This window comes from Pseudorasbora parva, chromosome 5 (genome assembly GCF_024679245.1).
Source record: "Pseudorasbora parva isolate DD20220531a chromosome 5, ASM2467924v1, whole genome shotgun sequence".
NCBI classification, from domain to species: domain Eukaryota; kingdom Metazoa; phylum Chordata; class Actinopteri; order Cypriniformes; family Gobionidae; genus Pseudorasbora; species Pseudorasbora parva.
In genome coordinates this window covers 34,174,435-34,195,629 of record NC_090176.1, presented here as the reverse complement: position 1 = coordinate 34,195,629, position 21,195 = coordinate 34,174,435, and the positions used below count along the sequence as shown (strand labels likewise).

General features: G+C 37.0%; 1 protein-coding gene across 6 annotated transcripts in view; it reads right to left on the bottom strand.

Moving 5' to 3' along the window:
* The window catches only part of klf12b (Kruppel like factor 12b), a 74,128-nt gene that overhangs the window by 9,613 nt on the left and 43,320 nt on the right, over positions 1–21,195 (bottom strand). For 5 of the 6 annotated variants that reach the window (XM_067443972.1, XM_067443977.1, XM_067443975.1 and 2 more), the window contains 3 exons: positions 17,527–17,609; positions 11,592–12,093; positions 4,642–4,777 (listed from right to left, as the gene is read on the bottom strand). In XM_067443972.1, coding sequence (XP_067300073.1) covers positions 4,642–4,777; positions 11,592–12,093; positions 17,527–17,609 — 721 coding nt within the window. Of the gene's footprint in view, positions 1–4,641; positions 4,778–11,591; positions 12,094–17,526; positions 17,610–20,557; positions 20,669–21,195 lie in introns of those variants that run through there. The other variant, XM_067443976.1, reaches the window with a different exon arrangement.

Here is a 21,195-nt window from a genome sequence, read left to right as displayed (position 1 = left end):
TAATATAAATCTGTAATGTAATAAACATCTGGCCAAATGGACTGACATCCAATCTCACACATCCTCTGTCCTCCCTGCAGGCACCAGGTGTCCTCTAGATTCAGGTAGATTCCTCCTTTTGCCCAGCCCAACCCTCACAAGGACCAAGCTACTTTTAGTTCATACCCCATTGGCACTTTTATATGCAATTTTACTTAAATCAAAGCCTTTCGCCCCCCAGCCACTGATCCATCCATGTCTGTAATCACTCCTTGTTTTGCCACTTAGATGACACCCAGACCTTCAAAACGACTCTTGTGTGAACCCTGTATAACCGTGTCAACCCAGCTTTGTGCTTTTGTATGTGTTGGGGGGTGGGTGTATGATTTTTGGTTCTGAAATATTTCAAATCAGATAGAATTGAGCTTTTGCTCATTTTGTCTCTGCTCTCCTTTCAGAGTGACCAGAAAAGTAAGTTTTCTGCTTGGGGCTCAGGGCATTCTCTGATACACTCCCCTAAACATTTGTCACAATTGGATTGCAGGCTTCAGAGAGGAATGACAAGGAAGAACCAGGGTGAGAGGGAGAGATTATGTAAGACTCTACATATAAATAATATAGTATAAATAATAAATACTACAACCCTCTAAGCACACCTTGGCAATAGATTCGCCATTGGCTAGTACATTTTTTTAGAATGATATATTATATTATATTATATTATATTATATTATATTATATTATATTATATTATATTATTTTATATTATATTATATTATATTATATTATATTATATTATATTATACTTTTATACTTCACATATATATATATAATATGTAGCGCGTCAGTTTTGTGTGGTATGTAAGACTTCCATTATGTCTTCCATTATGGCATCTTATTAGAAAATATATCTATGCTAAACTTATTCTTAGCCTCTAACACACACTGACGAGTAAAATCTGAGGATTTATTAGCCAATGGCTAATGTTACACTGCAAAAAATGCTTGTCTTATTTAGTATTTTTATTTTGTTCCTAGTCCAAACATCTAAAAATTCTTAAAACAAAAAGTATTTACTAGACAAGCAAAAGTAATTGTCTTGTTTTGGGAAAAAATAACTCAAAATTAAGAGAGTTTTTGCTTAAAATAAGCAAAATAATCTGCCAGTGGGGTAAGCAAAATAATCTTAATTCAAATAGAAAACAAAATTATTTTTCTTACCCCACTGGAAGATTATTTAGCTTATTTTAAGCAAAAACTCTCTTCATTTTGAGTTATTTTTTCCCAAAACAAGACAATTACTTTTGCTTGTGTAGTAATTTTTTCTTAATGTAAGAATTTGTAGATATTTTGACTAGAAACAAGACAAAAATACTAAGTATGAAAATGCATTTTTTTGCAATGTAGATATTATTAGTCGCCCAGAGTGAACATTTACTCGTATATGCGAGTGATTTACTTGCATTGTAGATGGTTGTGCATCCTGTCTGAGTGAATGGCCCTTGAGACTCAAGGGACCCAAATATTTAACAATATTATCGGCCCTTTTACATAAAGATTCATAGATTTTGCAGTGGCTGTTTTGAGCACACAAAATACAGCAATACACATAGATGCATTTGTCACTCAAGATGCTCTCAGAGATGTGCAAGTTGGGCTGAGGCTTTTCATCTGTTCGTCTGAAACTGATATCAGCAAGTTAAAGCCAGATATCAGCACATAACGCATCTGGCCTCTCGCTCAGAGTGCCTAGTTATGATGCATGGCTTCTTTAGCTGCATGGATATTTAAATTAAGTGCAGAGCTGGCAGTTCTCTCTCTCCTAAATTGGCTTGTCTGGTTGTGAAGACTGTCTTATAGTGGAGACATTTTGGGTCGGCTGCGACTGGCCTCTGACAGGTCCGTGAGCCGAAGGGGTTATTTTAGTTCCGTGGGCCTCGCGGTGCCAGCCAACCTATGTTTCCGAAAATTCATCTCACAAGACAAGACATCGCTCCTACCGTTAAACGCTCTGGTCTCAGTGTAGGCTGCATTTTATTGCCTAGCACGTCTAATTTTCCGGTTCGATTACAGCGCAAAAACACTGACCCAATTAAATGACAATATTCTTCATCAAACACTTCTTTGATGTGATAAATGCTTATTTGTTCTCGTCCATTGAGTCCACCATGCTATCAGTGTTATTCTTGTGGCGACGCTGCCCACAATGTTATCTTATTTCACATGCTAGAATGAACACAGCTGCACATATGACCTCTTTCTCTGTCTCTCTGTCTCTCTCTCTCTCTTACACTCTGTAAACAGCCAACAGCAGCAGCTCTCCCAATAACACCATTCCTGTAAACTTGGTTAAACTGTGTTTTGGCTGCATTCTGCTGCACTGGGGGGCAAAGTCCTAGTACCATTAGTCTGCAACACATTCAGAGCAAAGGGAAACATTTTCATGGTGTCAGTGCAGGAGCTCTGACATGCAGAGGAATCCTGAAATACTTTCCAAACCATTTGCCTAAATAACAGGCAGACGACAGGGTGCTGGTAGGGGGGCTGGCTCATGGAAAAGTCTTTGGGAGAAGTCCTAGACTGTTTTTTACAACCCGCAGGCCTGAGAGTCTTCTGGTTTTGATCATTTCACTGTCTTTAATGCGATGACTACCTCATCTGAGTAAAGACACATGGAGTTGTGCCGCCAAGAACAGGAGATGACAGCTAATGTTACCAAAGAGCTGGCATTTCAAAGAATGGCCTACAAGGAAACGTTTCACAGTTTGCACAAGTCTTTTGATAGATGGTGTTCATTTCCAACTCTTTAATACATTAAAGGGATAGTTCATCCAAAAATTCTGTAATCATTAATTCACGCTCATGTTGTTCCAAACCTGCATGACTCTTTTAAAGGAGTGTTTCAACTGTTTCTCCATACAATGAAAGTCAATGGGGTTTAAAACAACACTGATTGGAACCCACTGACATTCATTGTATAGACCAAAAAAAAACGGAAAAAAACACAAAGACATTTTTTGAAATTAATTTTACAAAACTGTAAATAAATTATACTATTCAACTTAAGTGTTAGTTCACCCAAATATGAAAATTCTGTCGTTAATTACTCACCCACCGTTCCAAACCCATAAGACCCCTAAGTTCATCTTCAGAAAACAATTGAATATATTTTTCATGAAATCCGAAAGCTTTCTGACCCAACACAGACAAAAACACAATGACCACTTTCAAGGTCCAGAAAGGTAGTAAAGAGATCATTAAAATGTGGCTACGTTGTTAAAATTTGACAAATTTTATGACTTTATTTTATTTACTTTATTGTACAAAAATAACAACTTTATTTAAAGGGTTAGTTCACCCAAAAATGGAAATTCTGTCAATAATTACTTACCCTAAAGTCATTCGACACCCGTAAGACTTCCCATCTTCGAAACACAAATGAAGATATTTCTGTTGAAATCTTTAGTGCCTTTTATGGGTCTTGAGAGAGGAAATGACATTGGTGTCAGTGAAGGCCTTCCTGAGCCATCGGATTTCAACTAAAAAATCTTCATTTGTGATCCGAAGATGAACAGAGGTCTCGGGTGTCGAATTTCAAAGGGTAAGAGATTATTGACAGAATTTTCATTTTTGGGTGAACTAACCCTTTAACAATCTCCTCTTCTATTCCGTGTCACTCTCCTTTGTGATTTACATAAGCACCACAATGTATGATGTGGTGCTCAGCCAATAGTGAGCCGGCGTTCTGCCATAGAACCTTGTAGTGCGCTACATTGTGTAAATAGCCAGGGAACATGGAAGAAGACATTGTTGAATAAAGTTATTGTTGTTTGTTTATTTGCACACGAAGTATACTTGTCGCTTCATAACATTAAGGTTGAACCACTGTAGTGACATAGACTATATTAAGGATCCCTCTACTACCTTTCTGGGCCTTGAAAGTGGTCATTAGCCGCGTTTCCACTATTGGGCCAAAAGCGGGCGTGCTAGTGCATACCAGAGCCAGTCGCGTTTCCACTGTAACTGCCGGGGCTTGATTGGGCCTCGTCGGGGTTTCCTTAGGGCCAACAGACAGGGTTTTTTGGCCCGCCGAATACCTTGGCCCAAGACGGCCAGTTCGGGCTTGAGGAGTGGTTACAAACAAAGGCAGGTTTATCTGAGTTTAGAGATGGATGATTTTTAAAAATCAGCTAACATCAGCATTAAAGACTTTTTTGGGATTTTATAGAATTTTCTTTTTTGGGTGAACTAACCCTTTAAAGCAGTGGTTCTTAACCGGGGGGCACCAATAAGTATTCAAATAATTAATATTCAGTTTTATTAACATAACCCTAGTTAAAATGCTAAAACAAAACACTAAAAATAGTGATGTCCAACATTAAACTGTCATCATATTTTTAAATGTAGTTATTTATAACAGGTACATACCAGTAGATGGAAGGGCTTTTGAATATTGTCTTGGACTAAGGGGGGCCTTGGATTCAAAAGGGTTGAGAACCACAGCTTTAAAGTCAAACTACAAAGCAGAAACTCCAAATACATTGTTAGCAGTACGTCGATACACTATTTTCTAGCTCAATATTGTCAGTCTGCATTAGTTGGAGCTTGATTTCCAGTGTATGCTGGTGTGTTTGTGAGTGCATGTCTTTAGAGAATACTCACTCCTGCACTGCCCGTGCTATAGACAGCGCTGTGGATCCTGTTTCATTAACACTGTCCAAGGTCACGTTTGGCAGGTCGTCATCATCACTGTCACTTTTGATTTGTCTTGGCGACAGGCCATTGGGGTCTGTTTGTGCTGCCGCAGGGGGAGAACAACAGAGGAGGAGGTTAGTTACATGACTGTAATATGCATTCTGCCCGAGGCCATTCTCAGGCCCATTCAGAAGCTCACAATATGCCACATGACGCTGAGCAGAAATTAGCACAGCATTTCAGGGTGTTTCTTCAACTTCTGGCACCTTAATGTCCCAGGGGTTTATTTATAATAAAACGAACAGATTTCAATGTTTTTTTCTGTTTATTGTATTAAGGTCACATTAACTGTCTTGAAAACATTATTGTGCCTTCATTATTTATATTTGCTACTTTTCAAATGCCCAAAAGTGATACAAATATAATTTCCACCACAGATTGTTGTTAAACACAGTACATCATTTTGTGGTTTATCTACAAAAGGCCCACACAGATAAAGAAACACACTCCAATTCATCTTACCGAACCTACAAACTTATTAATACATATTGGTAACCAGCAGCAATCCAATACATTTCCAGCGACAAAGTCATTTTTTGTCCTTATTTAAAGTGAATGCTATGTGAAGCAGTGCTATTTTATTATTTTATTTTGTATTATAGTACTTACTATTTACTGTTATAGTATTTATTCATATTTTGAATAAGCTTGTATTATAAGCTAATTTTAATGTTTTCTTTTTATTTGTAGCGATTTTTTACATTTTTTTTTAGCTTTAATTTTTTCCTTTTTTAAAATAATTTAGTACCTGCACTAAATTTGGCAACATTTCTACATTTCTTTGTATTTCCATCTAATATTCATACTTTATTATATTTTAGCTTAATTTCAGTTATTTTAGAATGTAGAGGATGCGTAATATCTTTAGTTAACAATAGCAAAACTGGAGTTAAGTGACAGAATCCCAGCCAATCATATTGAACAGTTTTTATAAAGATGTATTGATGGGAATTTTGGACCAATTCGATTTCACCAAACTACACAAAAAAACAGATAACATGAAGAAATAGGGAAAATTATTTAACCGTTAAATAAAATCCAATGGAATATAGGAACTGATAAAGTAAAATAAAAACTTGAATAGAAGCATTTGCCAAACGCATTCATGGAAATGGAAAAATCTTGCTTTATCATGGTTAGGACATAATGTAACACTAAGACAACAAGTATTTTAATAGCATATGATACATTATAGGTGTGTGCTTGTTTGTGAGTTTGTCATCATATACAGGTTTTTAATTCAGACACACCTGCATATGTCCTGCTGTATGTCAGTGTTTTAGACTGGCGGTCACAGAACACCCGTCTCTGATTACTGTATCTCATTCCCCACAGAATGAGAGCAGCATTCTCCCTGACTCCAAGCTTTGTTAATATTATGTGGGTTAGCCCAGGCTGCAGGGCTATGCTTCTAATTCGCTGCTCTCTCAGCAGTCTGTCAGACCTGATCCCGGATCAGAGGTGTCCGTGCTGTCTCCCAATCAGCCTAGGGCAGTGTGTCCTGCGGGCATGTCACCAGCACAGGCGATCAGACGCCCGGAGAGCGTCTAAAGACACCGCACTGTGCTGCCACTCGCCCTTTGTTTCTAGGGTGTTGGACATAGTTATGCTGCCAATTTATGAATTTCTGTATGAATGATGGGAACACTTAAGATGTCAGTTATTTGATCCCAGGAGCATTTCGGTGTAAAACTTTTTTATAACATTTTTGTGAGGCATGTTTTTTGAGCTGCTTCTGCAGACAATGCACCTCAGCAAACCTCACTAAACACTACACACCGTCAAAGACAATTTAGTCAAGATTTTTTATATATATTCAGAAAGAATGCAATGAATTAATCAAAAGTTACATTAAAAACTTATATTTCAACATGCTGCTCTTTTGAACTTTCTATTCTATTCAACACTGATAATAATAAGCAGCAAATCAGCATATTAGAATGATTTCTGAAGGATCATGGGACACTGAAGACTGGTAGCCTGACAAGCCAGACCCACATCAAGATGTTTGGCCTGGAAACTCACCATTGACGGGGCTCAATCCAAGAGGCAGGATAAACGGTTGTCTTTCAAACTCCGTCCGCACCGCACGCAATTGGATAGAGCTACAACCAACCAGAGCTAGTTGAAAGATTAAACTTTCGCCGCATCCGGTCGGCAAAACTCCGAACACATCTTCCCTTCTTAAGAATGACTTCAGTACCGTTCTTTGTTCTTTGCTCAGAGAAAAGCTCAACTCCAAGTCTTCCAGAGTCGCGGTCAAAGCTGATTCGAAAGACCACTGTTCAGCAGTTTCTGTGTTTACTAGAAGCACACAAGTGCAACTCTGCCGTCATTATGTTAAGCCCCGCCCACCGAATTGTAATTGGCCCGACCAGAGTTTGGCATTTACAGCTCAGAACTGTATTGAGAGTTGCTGGACGACACTCGCTGGCAGATTAGATTTGCTGTCGCTAGGGTGCGTCTAGATTTCTAGGCTAGAAGACTAGAATAATGATGCTGAAAATTCAGCTTTGCCAAAACAGGAATGCATTTTAAAATATATTAGCAGGTATTTTAAATGATAATAATATTTTACAATACTTTTGCTGTATTTTTGAGCAAATAAACACAGCCTTGATGAGCATAAGAGACTTGTTACAAAAATATTAAAATAATCTTACAGAGCCAAAACTTTTAAAACAGCAGTGTACAGCGAACAGTAGTTTTGATGCTTTAAGAAGTAAAGAACCATTTAGTTAAACATCATGTGCACTGGTCTAACTTTACACCTACTGCTTATTTTACTGTTAGCCATAAGCTGTTTTTATGACTTTTTCAATGGTTACTTTAACATCCGCTCTAGCCACAAACGCTCAGCAAAACTGATAGAGGATTTCAATGAAAGATTAATTGGACACATTATAAGAGCCTGGAGCATTTTCTCTCCTTCTCCATTCTGTCTACTCAGGCTAGACACAAATAAGTTATAACAGATTGCAGATTGTGACCTCTGTATATGGATTAATGCAAAACCATTTAAAACAAACACTGTATTCTACATAACATTATTATGATACAATATAAATGCTCAAGCAGATCCAGAATCATATTTGTTGTATATTGTTGATTCCCATTGATTATTTTTAGAGCAATATATATATTTTGTATTATGATATTGAAATTGGAAATTTTTATTTAATTTTTTTTAAATTATGTGCAGCACTCTTTAAAGGGTCAGTTCACCCAAAAATTCTGTCATTAATTATTTACCCTCATTCCGTTTCAAACCCGTAAGACTTTTGTTCATCTTCAGAACACAAATGAAGATCTTTCTGATGAAATCCGAGAGCTTTCTGTCCCTCCATAGAAAAATACGCAATTACCATTGTTTCACTTCAAAAAGTTCATAAAGAGATAATAAATCTAATCCATATGAATTTTGTTTAATTTAGGCTTTTATTCACATATAATCATTTATCAGAGAACATAAACAGAAGCTCAACCGAACCTGCAATGAGGAAGCACCTCATTGGTTCTTGCACGTCCACAGCTGATGTGTGAGTTGTTTAATCTGTAAATTTAATCTGTTCGTCATATAAAGTGATCGTCTCTTCAGAAAATTTTGGTCTAAACCGCTCAATTCATATGGATAAGTTTCACGATTTTTTTATGAACTTTTGTAAGTGTCAACATTTTTGTTGCGTAGCTGTCTGTGTGGAGGGACAGAAAGCTCTCAGATGATGTCATCAAAAATATCTTCATTTGTGTTCCGATGATGAATGAAAGACTTATGGGTTTGGAACAACATGAAGGTCAGTAATTAATGACAGAATTTTAATTTTTGGGTGAACTAACACCTTAGTGTCCTATAAAAGATGTGAGATTTTTTTTTTTTTTTACAAAATTATAATTTTGAATATACTATATAGATATTACAGAGAATACCACAAATAAAATTGTCATCTCTGTATTGCCTCTGTTGACCGTTTCCACCACAATCAATTTAATATACCATACATAGCTTGCCTGGATTCCTTAAAGTGTCCATATAAAGGCAATGACAAAAGCGAGAGTTCATAAGAGGTGGTGAAGCAAACCCCACGATTTATTTCTCCTGTTGTTTCCAGCCATAGCCTGTTTCCATGGTAACTCAGCCAGAGACAGAGCTGTGGCACACCCCCGCCCACCTCCCCCTGGCAACCTGTACACGAGTATGCGTGAGCATGTGAAAGTGTGCGCTGTCCATTGTGTTTCCAGCTGTCAATGGCCATGGCAAAAACATTCATTCGTGGACATTCACTGCTGATCGGTGCACACCGGTGTCTCAGTATAGTGCTAAAATGTAACTGTCTCACTATCATATAAGCATATCATCGTCTGCTACCCTGTTGACCCCGCCCAGGTCTGACCCCATTTCCTCTGTGCTGCTTCAGAGCTCTCTGGGTGGAGTCCACGTTGCTATGTGCCTGACTGCTCGCGGTACCACCCATCTTCAATATCCGCCCCACCCCATTATGCAAACCTTGTTTTTCCTCTTTTTCCTCATCTAAAGCTGAGTGAGACACCCAGTATTTAAATCCTTCTTCTAGCAGGATGCCCAGCCCTGCCCAACCATTTGGGACAGACACCCTTCCCAGATAAACAAGAGGTTGAGCAACAAACAGCTCCCTTGTGCCCTCTGCTCAGGCCGAATGCCATTTGACAGCAACACCCAGAGCATCATGGCTTACTGCCAGAGTATTAAAACTCGCCCTACAGGAAACCAACCCTAAACAACAGTCCGGTGAGGTCTCGAGAGTTTGGGAACGTACCACGCAAGATGTGTGCTTCTGATTAGGGTATGTGGCGAACGGCTGAGACCTTTCTGTGTGACCTTTGACTTGAGATGACACCGCAGATCCTACGTTTGAAGAAACCACATTTATCCTAGGGTGATTAGTGTCTTAAGAAAGGGGTTTTCAAACTGGGGTCCGGGGACCCCCAGGGGTCCTCCAGAAGGTTGTAAGGGGTCCCCAGATACTTCCAGAGAATAAAAAGACAAAGCAAAAACGGATAAAGTCTACCAAACATTCTGTTTAATTTCTAAAAGTTTCTCTCCTTAATGCCATATACATACTTTCCAGAATTGTATGTTTGCTTTCATCTGCAGATATTCTTAACGCGCTATGTAAGATACTTACATACATTATTGTGAAAGTTGCTTATACAAATCATTTTTAATTGAAAATGTTCTTCAGGTTTATATAGCCAACATTATGTATAGCCAAAGTACGTTTGGCAACAATATTTTGTATTTATAATGTCACATACTATTTATCTAACGGTTAAATTTTTTTTTTTTTTTTGGTCATAAAATGGATTTTAGAAAGGGGGTCCCTCATAAAAGGTTCATCATGCGTGGGGGTCCTTGTCATCATTAAGTTTGAAAACCCCTGTCTTAAGATACTCCATAACTTTGGGCCTTACAATAGCTGTAGGGTGGGAAATGTAATTTCTTGCCCACCAGACAATGTGAATGTTTTATCTTTTTAATAGCTTTTTTTTTCTTCAATATAAACTATATATATATATGTTTATTTAATTATGGGCAATTTCAGCCCTGTTGAATTTTAGACAATAACACACTGTTCACACTCTTATTAGAAAATGCATCTACTTACAATGTCAAACATGTATTCCTGGACACATTACATGTCTCATGTTTCTTCCCAAAATCCTTAGTAAGCAAGTACACAAACGTATATATAAAACATTATTATGGGCAAAATTGTTGTTTGTGGTAGAAATTACACCACAACTGTGGGCTAGACGTATAAAAAAAAAACTGGGACATAAAAGTGTCTAAAGTTGAAGAAACACCCATATGTGAACTAACAAATGCAAAAAGAAAATTTCTATACTGTAGCTGTAATACCAATTGTGTTTACACATAAGTCGTCTTGAAATTCAGACCTTTCATGTTCAAAAAAACAAAAAAACAGTGAAAAAAGAAATGATTTCTCTTTGTGTTTCAATTGTTCCTTGGATTTCATTTTGTGAAAGACTATTAGTTAACTCTGTATTTATGCTGTATACTGCAATTCGAGACAAAATGAAGCAAGAGAGACAAAACCTCACTTGCTTGGGTGTGTTTGGAAAAAAAAGCTAAAAAGTGCTAGGAATATCTGAATACTGTAGTGACAACATGCACCTTGCCAGCTTTTTAAATATTACTTCAACAAACATGCTTTTCTTTAAAAAGCAACAGTATTTTTCTTTGTCAAATGGCAACCTGAGATGGCTTGCAGGTTGAATACCATATTGGCTGTTACATAAATCAAAATTACCTTGACTGATGGTAGGAATTAATTTCCCACCCTGCTTACTTTATTTGGAATTAGGCTTTTACTTTACATTCCCTCCACTTCAGAAGCAGACAGTCTGCAAGACCTGACACACAGCACATACTCCCTAACAGCAGGAAGTGCATAGGCAGCTGAGGACAATCAACCCCATATCTGCGTGTCATTATGAGTATAGTGCTTTTTTTGTGAAGAAAGGATGGAGAGATGTTGCTGTCTGAAGCTAGTCTTTTAAAAACAAATCCGAATGAAACAGATGCTTTTAATCAGCTTTTATTTTTCCCCATTCCAGCTAATTTCTTTTCCCCTGTGATCACGATTTCATTAGATTAAAGCATCCATCCTTGGGGTAGGCTGATGTTAAGTGCTTCACCCAGGGCTGCAGTGGTGATCAATTAAGTAATTCTCCAACTGTTACATTGCAAACCTCCAACTTTTCAACCTTTTTTGTAAATCAAGGATTGAACTTACTGTATAACTGTATGAAAAATTAATTAACAGAAATGATTGAACAATCCAAAATGTGGTTCTCACCTTTGCCGTGGAACTTGGCCTCGTCCAGGAGAGGTAACATGATGGTGGAGTTGAGGGTGGAAGGAGAACGTACGGCTGTGGTGTACATGAGGGGCAGCGACTGCACCACCACAGGGATGCGATGCACCTGGCTGGGCAGTTTGCTGGGGCTCGAAGGAGGGGCGGGGTGGATGATGTGCAAAAATTGCTGGCCTCTAACTCCATGAGAAGAGCCCACCAAAGGCCCAGGTGTCAAAACGGAGGGCATTCCCGAGGAGACGGAGGCAATGACGGAAGGTGAGGACGACGATGATGAGGAGGAGGATGGAGAGAAGGCTGAGGTAATGGGTGAGGTGTTGGATGAAGGAGATGACGTCCGTGTTTTATTGATGGACAGGTCCACAGGCTCCGTCTGAGTCTGGAACTGCTCGGATGAGAGCAGGTCTTCTGGAGGTTCTGCTTTCACTTTGCTGAGAAGGAGTGGCACCGCCTCCATATCAGGATAGCCGTGCACTTTGGGCGACTGTAAGGAAGTCATATAAAAGCCATGTTAATCTCTTCAATGAAATTTCTGACAGAAATGTATTTTTTATTGCGCACCATGACAGGAATTTAGAGATTCAAATATCTTAATGTTCATTTCTTTTCTTTTTTTATAAGTTGCCAGCCAGCGGCAGCATTTTTTTTCCTTTTCATTTTTACAAAATTTTCATGGCTCCAAGGATATCTTGTTACATGGTTTGTTGTTTTTTAACTTCATGCACTCTTTTTTAACAACACTAAGAAAATCAACATTTTGAACAAAAAGCTTAGAAAATAGCTTTTTTTGTTGAAGACTTTGTCCGGATTGGATCCAGAACGATGATCCAAACATAGTTTGAGTATTTACACCCCCAAAGCTTGCACAGTCGTATATCTCATCCTAAGTTAATGTTTCATTCGGTACCGTTAGGCAGTTTTTATATATTTATGTAATTTGATGATCACGTTAGCTTACATGTGCGTAAGCAATGCTTTTGTCGCTTGTCTCTGCTTCTTCTTCGTTTGTTTTTGGATCCCGAGATTCTGTACTCTTTCAGCGAAAACATGGAAAATCATTGGAAAGTTCTGTCAATGGCAGGGAAGCGTTGTGTCAAATGACGGTAAATTATGTGTATAGCAGGGAAGCGTTGTATCAAATGATGGTAAATTACGTCAATAACAGGGAAAGAGTTCAAATATACAGTGGATCAAAAAAATGTTGGAAAGCTTTTCATAATATAATTTATTACATTTTCAAGCACATTTAAAATCAGACAGAAAAATTATTTATGGTTCAGTGATGTAGTCAAACACTTCATAACGGCTCTGAACAATTCAATGACTGAACGATCAGAATCTTCTTGACCAACTTTTATGCTGTGTCCAAAATCAAATAATCCTCTACTATATAGTATGCAAAAAACAGTATGGAAAAAGGTTAGCATGTCTGAATACATAATATTTGTAGGGGAAAATAGTAAAAGTCCCTGGTTGACCTACTACTTCCGACGAGATTCTAAAGTACACATTCAATGGACACTTTTCTATCCCATGGGGCCACGGGATGGGATTCATAAATGGGCGTGAAGGGACACAACTGACGCTGATAGGTCACATGATAATGACAACATTGCGGATGTAGTTACTCCGGATTACATTTATACTACGTGTATTCATACTACATATAACATACTTTTTTAACGATTGCAAATTAAGTTCAAATTCAAATGTAGTACCTACTCTTTCTGACGAAGCTTTAGTGTCTTGTTTTTGTTCAAATAAGTAATTTGTCTGTGAATCAAACATCATGCCTCACATCATGTCTGTGTTCATTTCCACATGCAGGAAACACTGGTTACAACAGAAAACTAAACAACATATGGACGCACAACAAAGTTTTTTCCTAATTGTTATCAGTTTGTTTGTGTTTAGTTTTTTTTGCCTAGAATGTGGAAAAGCATAGCTTCCCTTTTTTTTGTTTTCTCAACTAACGGAACATCATTGTGAAGGATCTGTCAACTCCACACATTTGTCTGCTCAAAAACACCACGTAAATAAAGTGCTAACAGACAGAGCGCTCCTCTCTGCAGTAAGCGTGTGCAGTGAAATGATCGCTCATGAGCAGGCAGCTAATCATGACAGAGCAGCTCATTAAACCGAGGGGAAAACTTCTTGAATTGCAACTGCAGATGTGATAAACGGTTTGCTGCAGAATCACGGCTTGACTTTGTTTATAGACTCACTTTTCTTTATGCAGACTGAGTGGGCCTGTAGCAAATTACAACCCCACCCCCAATACTATTTTTACTCTGGACACGTGGAGTCACTCGGAGCGTTACCAACCCATGAATCAGCAGTATGTGGTACAATAAAACTGCATTTGAATCCAAAAACAAACAAATGTCAGGCAATTAAATATGCTGACAAGACCCGTTAAAACCCAGGTGGAGTCATTCAGGGTTCAGAGTGCATTGTCACAGGTCAGGACACATGACCTCAAGGTCAGGGTTACAATACTGAACTGACTGGCCAGGGAAAAGAGCTGTATTTTCAGAACAAAGAAACCCCTTTCTGCAAAGTGTGACAGTGCTGACAACAATGGTTTAATAGTGATTTAGTCCCTTTCAGAAGTTTTTGGGGTAAAGAAAAAGCACAATGACCCTTTTTCACAGCTCTATTCAATTGACTGGTGAAGCTATTATTGGGTTATAGGGTCTGCAAATAATTCCAAGTCAGTTTTTACTTGCAGGCCAAACTGATTTACATGTTGCATTTGAAAAAGTGTTTTTTTAACTAATTTATTTTTACACCAACCCTCATCAACCGCTTCCCCCAACTCCACTGCATTTTAAGCATATTAATACAGAAATAATAATTCTAAAACAGCAACCATTATTTTATGTATAAACACATGAATATATTGGATAACAACATATTCAGTATAATCTTCATAGGTCTAGTGGAAGTAAAAGTGGAAAATAGTGTTACATTCCTCCTCCCCATCCTCCTTTTTAAACATTTAGGTGAAAGTTTTGAGTAAATGTATCAAATTAAAACCTGCTTACTTAGATTAAACAGATCCTGTCATTTCACATCCATCGCACCTGATTGCAAATCAAATAACACATTTATAGAAAACGCATGTTCTTTTTACATCATACATTTTCTGCTGTAATAAATGCTGAACACGGTCAGAATTTTTTGTAAATTTGAGTATGTTAGTCTTTAATAATGCTGCACAGCTGCACAGAGAGGGTAGTAATCAAACCCAGTGAGTGAATTTCTATTAGCATAGCATGCAATCATCAACCTGCTAATGAGAGCTGTATGAAAGGGAAGGGAGGTGCCTCTAATGACCAATCAGCATCATGCTTAACAGACTCGCTATCTAATTGAAAAAAAAAAAACCTGTCTCTGTAATCTTTTGTGTTCCTAACAAAAGGGACAAAACGTTTCTAGTCAGTTCCTTGAGCAGCAATGCAACCTCCATTTTTTTCAGAACAGTGTTTGTTTGTAGTGAACTCTAATAGTTCTATTGAATTCTGTGATGTACCCTTCAGGGTATGCTTAAGAGGCTTTATATCGCATATGTTTTTTCTGTTTGTGTGTGTATATAGGACATTGTGCAGAGCTGTGCCTACGGCCTCTGTAGCCTCAGGCCTTCGCGGCCCCTCTGAGACAAACCTCCTTCTCAAATAGACCTTATCTCCAATCTTTACACTATAGTCAGTTTGGCCTTGAAGAGTATTGTGTTTCAGAGTATGTATTCTGCTCAAAGGCAGCACCTGAAGATAAAAACAGCAAATAATCAGGAACTGCACTCACGAGGTGCTCATGATTATTCAGATGGTATCACTGGCTGATCCACAACAGCGTTTCGAGATGAAATGTGAATAGGAAAGAAAACCAGATGAAGCTGTAAACCGCAGCAGACTAAAAGTGTAGCCTAAACTATACTGAATCTACTGAAGCACACATGACCTCCTTTCATATGGGAAACAAATGTAAATCAAAGTCTTTGAGGTGATAAAAAGTTGTTCTGCATGCAGATTCCTGTTCTTGTTTGAACGTCAGTTTCTGTAGAAATGTTTTCAAACCTCAACCGCTCGCTCCTACGTACTTTCCACCTTGACTCTTTAATTATGACTTTCACTTTATTTGGGGATCCTACATGAGATCTCGGTCTAGCAGGTGAGGGCATTAACTGGGGCAAGCCGTTCTCAGCAAGGTCTTGGCAAGTGGCCACCGGAACGACGACCACGTTTGAGCAATGAGATGCACTTCAAAGAGTCACTGTGTAGGTTGCACACTTCCTGGCGCTTGGCAGCATTTTGACGCGTATGGATAATTACGTCTACCAGCCATTCGCAGGAAGGAAGCAAGGTGTTGCTATACTGTCTTGTAAACATAACGAGGGTACGTTGTTGGCTCTAAAAATTTTCAATTTTTTTGAAAAACTTTTCAAAAGTTCTCTCTCCAAGAAAGTGGTGGATCTATCCATTATCTGCTTTTGTGCTTTCATTAATGGAGCAATTCATGTGAAACAGCGCATCACTGTCAATGACTTAATTATTCTATTTTTTTGATCAATATGTGAATGTACTTATATAAGGCACAGAATCAAGTTTATACACTAAGTTATGCATAGCTGAGTCCAAAGCTTAATGTTAAAGTGACAGGTATATAGTTCAGGGATTTTAAAACTTTCAATAATCAAAGAATATGATAATCCCCTTGTGAGATTTTCCTTTCCTAAAACATAAATGCAGCTATTTTAAAACAAATAAATATCAGATTTTTTCTATTTCTATTTTTCCTGTTTGTATGTTAAGATTAAAAAACTTTTTTTTTTAAAGAAGTCTATTAGACTCACCAAGACTACATTTATTTGATCAAAAATATAGTAAAAACACTTACGGTAATCTTGTGAAATATTATTACCATTTCAAACAACTGCTTTCTATTTTAATATATTTTAAAACAAAATGTATTCCAGTCTACATGACTGGAATATAGTCCTCATGTCACATGATCCTTCAGAAATTATTATAAAATGGTGATGTGGTGTTAATTTCTTATCAATGCTGAAAATAAAACGTTTTTTTTTTTCAGGATTCTTTAATGAATTGACTGTTTAAATAAAAAATTGTCTGAATCATCCTAGCTAAGTAAAAGTATTAAACCTTACCGACCCCAAACTTATATACAGTATATGTATAAATATATAACTATAGAATTGTTTTTATTTATTTTAGTTAGAAACTATGGCTGCTAATAGAATTAAAAAATATAATAATAATACATTCCAAACAGAACTGAAAATTAAAAAGTAATAATGACAAAGTCAGTAAATGTGTTAAATAATTAAAAATGAATGTGAAACCATTTAATTAAAAACAATGTTAAACACATTTGATGAATATGTTAACACATTAACTTTGAAAGCCCTAAAATATACATTATGTCAAAAAATATTTATTTCTTACTGAAATGCTCCACAAACCCCCTTGCAGTCCCCTGTCTGAAAACTTTGGTTTATAGTTTATAAATGAACAGTATTCTAATAGAAGTGCCTGTATATGAACCTGGATGATCATTTACAGTACATGTGCACTTAAGCAATATATGAAAAAATAATGACAAAAAAAGGGGGAACGACTCTCTACAGCAGTGTATCTGCATCTGTGCTTGAGCCCTGCCAAAATGGCTGCCCTGGCTGCAATGGACCTGTCTGCAAGCCTTGGGAGCATTCCTGTTGCAGCTGTGGCTCTCCACATCAGGGCTGTTCCACACATACACAAACATGCTTGGGAGTTATTAGGGGGCATCACGGCAAGAGGGTGGGCGTGTGAGGGGTGAAACAAGTGGAGGGTGGTACAAGAGTGTGGATAAGAGGTTCTGAGAAAAATTGAATTAAAACCAACTGTTCTCTTACCCCTCTCTCAGATTCCAGAGGTTCTGCTTTGACTCGGATTGCAGGCATTCCGTCTAGCATTAACATCCTGTTATTGATGGCGTCTGTGAGCAGAGAGCGAGAGAAAAAGAGAAAGGCATGAGAAATCTGCGTGTGACTCCTCACCTTTTCAGTGATTGAGTCAGACCTATGCTCCAAACAATAGCGCAGGCTACAATGCAACAGGCAATGATGTCATGGCGGTATGCAGTTAGTAAGCAGTTCATGTTTATGTCTGAGGGCAAACAAACACATCTGGCTGGTATTTTGGCAGGTATTTTACATCTAAAGGGCTGTGAAGAGTGAGAATGTAGCATTGTAAGAAATCCATACTCTTGAATCCTGTCAAAGCTGAGAGAACCAAGGAAAAATAAAGATTTTTTTTGTGAAAAAACACCAATAATTACGTAACTTTAAGAGGAAAACCCAGATTTACCCTTGATTGGCTTTTTGTTAAACATTATAGAGATCCAAAATCTCCCCGCAGAATCCTATCCCCCTTAGATCCCAAAGCCACTCCACTAACTGAGCCAATAGGCCTATGTTTTATCTATTTGTAGCCTAGCCAAAAATAGACATCAAATCACATGTTAAAACACACATTTTTGTTTATGTAGTTAGATATCGAGTCATATTGTATTATTGAATCAAAAATATAAATGGTCAAATTAAATGTTACGGTTATCTTTTTTCTTTGTGTTTTTTTTAGCCTTCAACTTAATATCTTAGCTTAGTATGTGTTTACACAGTCAAACCCAAAAAAATTCAGACACCTGATAGATTTTTTTACTAGTAGGTGCAGGGCACTATAGTTCATCTATGTAAGTAAAGATGGCAAAATAATGTAAACTGTGACCTTTAATAACCAAATATTCTTTATACAGTGGACTACCAGTAAAATTGGTGAACCCTTACGCAACAAAAATATATTTCTCAATATATTAGTTGACAATATATTTCTCAATATATTAGTTGACAATATATTTCATGTGTCTCCATATATTGTGAAATTTACATGGTAATATATCATATGATATATTATATAATAATATATTATATATCCAAGTCATATATTGCAATATATGGGACAATACTGCAATTATTGCCGTTTTCATATATTGACTAAATACATATCATTATACTATTCAATATATTGCTATGTATATTGAAATATATCCTACAATATATGAAATTATATATTGGAAGAGTCATTGTATATATATGTAAATATATATGTAAAATTATATGAGATAATATACCTCAATGTACTGGATAATATAATCAGATTTATATGGGAACATATGTCTTAAATATATTGATTTATATTACATAGTATATAATTATCATATTGTATGTGGTAAATATGAAGTAATCTAATGTACACTGTCTGTCATATATTTTAAAATATAACAGATTAAAATATAATATAGAAATTAGGGCCGCGACTCGATTAAAAAAAATAATCTAATTAATTAGAGGCTTTGTAATCGCATTTTAATTGCATATAAATATTTGACCTGAGAACAATGAGAAGTAATTTTTCACATGTATTTTTAGTATACCATTGAATAATGACTGAATACATAAGCTTAATCAACAAAATATTGTTTATTTATTTCAGTCCAGCAGACCAGTGCATGTTTGCTAGTTTAGCAAAAGCATTTTTGTGATATTTGAGGCTCAATGTGCTGCGGTGATACGCGAATTCCTTGTTGTATAGCTTGCACACAACCATGCTCTTGACGACGCTTCCATTCTTTCGTTTTTTAAAACAAAATTTCCCATCCACGGGGCCGAGCAAAGCAGTCTCATCAGCTTCTTCGTTCCATAGCTTCGTTCATGTTCACATGGTTCGTTGTTGTCGTGACTCCGGAGCGCTAGTTGGTGTTTCAGTATAATTGGTCCGTCGAAACTCATTCATTGAAAAACGTTCCGCGGTGCAAAAATAAGTGTGGTAAAAAAAAATTTTTTTTTGCGTAATTAATTAACGCGTTAAAGTCACGTAATTAATTAATCTTAATTAACGCGTTAAAGTCCCGGCCCTAATAGAAATATTTTCTAAATATAGAAAATATATTGAATGTCATGCACCATCATATTTTCTAAATATAGAAAATATATTGAATGTCATGCACCATCTGATTTGGGCTATTGTTAATCAACCTCTGTAAACATATGCAGGAGCTTGCTTAACTCACAAAAAATACTTTGTTTCAATAAACATACATTAAATAATTCAGTTTTGTTTGTATATCAATGTATTTTAATATATGAATCAATATATAGCAATAGGTTGTCCATCCATATATTGCTATATATTTTCAAATATATGAGGAAGTTTCTGATACATTGAAATATATTTTCTAATGTATTGCAATATAAATTCTAGTATATTGCAATATATTTTTGTTTCGTAAGGGAATATTTGGGACCAAAATTATTTCGACACTTTCTCCTGACCATGTTTTGAAGTGTTTTTTCTTTAATTGCTAATGCAATCTTTTACTAGCCTGACAAGCCAGACCCACATCAAGATGTTTGGTCTGGAAACTCACGGATAAACGGTTGTCTTTAAACTCCCTCTGCACGCGATAGGATACTTAACTTTCTATCAAAGTTATCTGACAACATTATCCAGATTAATTTGTTCGGACACAGTTTAACTCTGAGTTCTTGTTATATTTTATTACCATTTTTAAAACTATAGCGAATAAACTGATAATGTGAGAAAAAGAGGAAGGTGTCTGAATACATTTTGGTTTGACTGTAGCTTAGCTTAGCTTAAGCTTAATATGACTTTCTTTGAAAAGACTAAATTAGTCTAATTCATAAATAATCAGATGCTCCTGTGCAAATCACAAAACCACAGTATCTGTTGTCCTTTTAAAAAAATGTGAGACCATTGCTTGAACAACTAATTTGCAAAGTAACATCATTACATTTCGCTTGAGTTAGTTTTATTTATTTATAAAGGAGAAAGAGAGAAAAACAAAATCTTTAATAATATGACCACCTTTTGAATTTCAGCGATCTGCAAATGCATTAATGCTGGGCGTAAAAGGGGCCTGTAGATTGGAAGGAACATTCGGCATCACCTAGGCGACCTGCTGCATGTGAATAGTACAGGGTAGAGTGAGCAAGCAAACATGTGCACTCACTCGTACAACACACGCGCATACATATATCTACACACTCACACAATCAAGGCTGTCTCTGCTATCAGAGTCTCCTGACATTTCTCTTCTTGTACATCCACACAAACGACAAGACTTTCTAACAGAATCCACGTCTTTGTGCAAACTCCCCTCAGGCGTCTGAGTCTCGGAACAAAGACTACAGGCTTGTTACCGCTCTGCGCTTTATAGTGGGCATTGCTCTACCACTCTCACACAAATAAAAAAAGTGGCCACCTCCCTCAACATCCAAGGGATGCACGAGGAGACATCCTTAATGAACTGGTGGAATCTGATTACGAGTTAATATAGCTCTGAGAGCACTGCATGATGGTGAGATGAGACGCTCCAGAACTCCCGTCGAGACAGTTTCTCTCCCCCGTCTACTCAATTTACCATGTTTAACACCATAAAGGCACAGTAATAGACACATGGGCATCTTGGGAAATGCAATATTCATGGTGTCCTCATGTTTGTT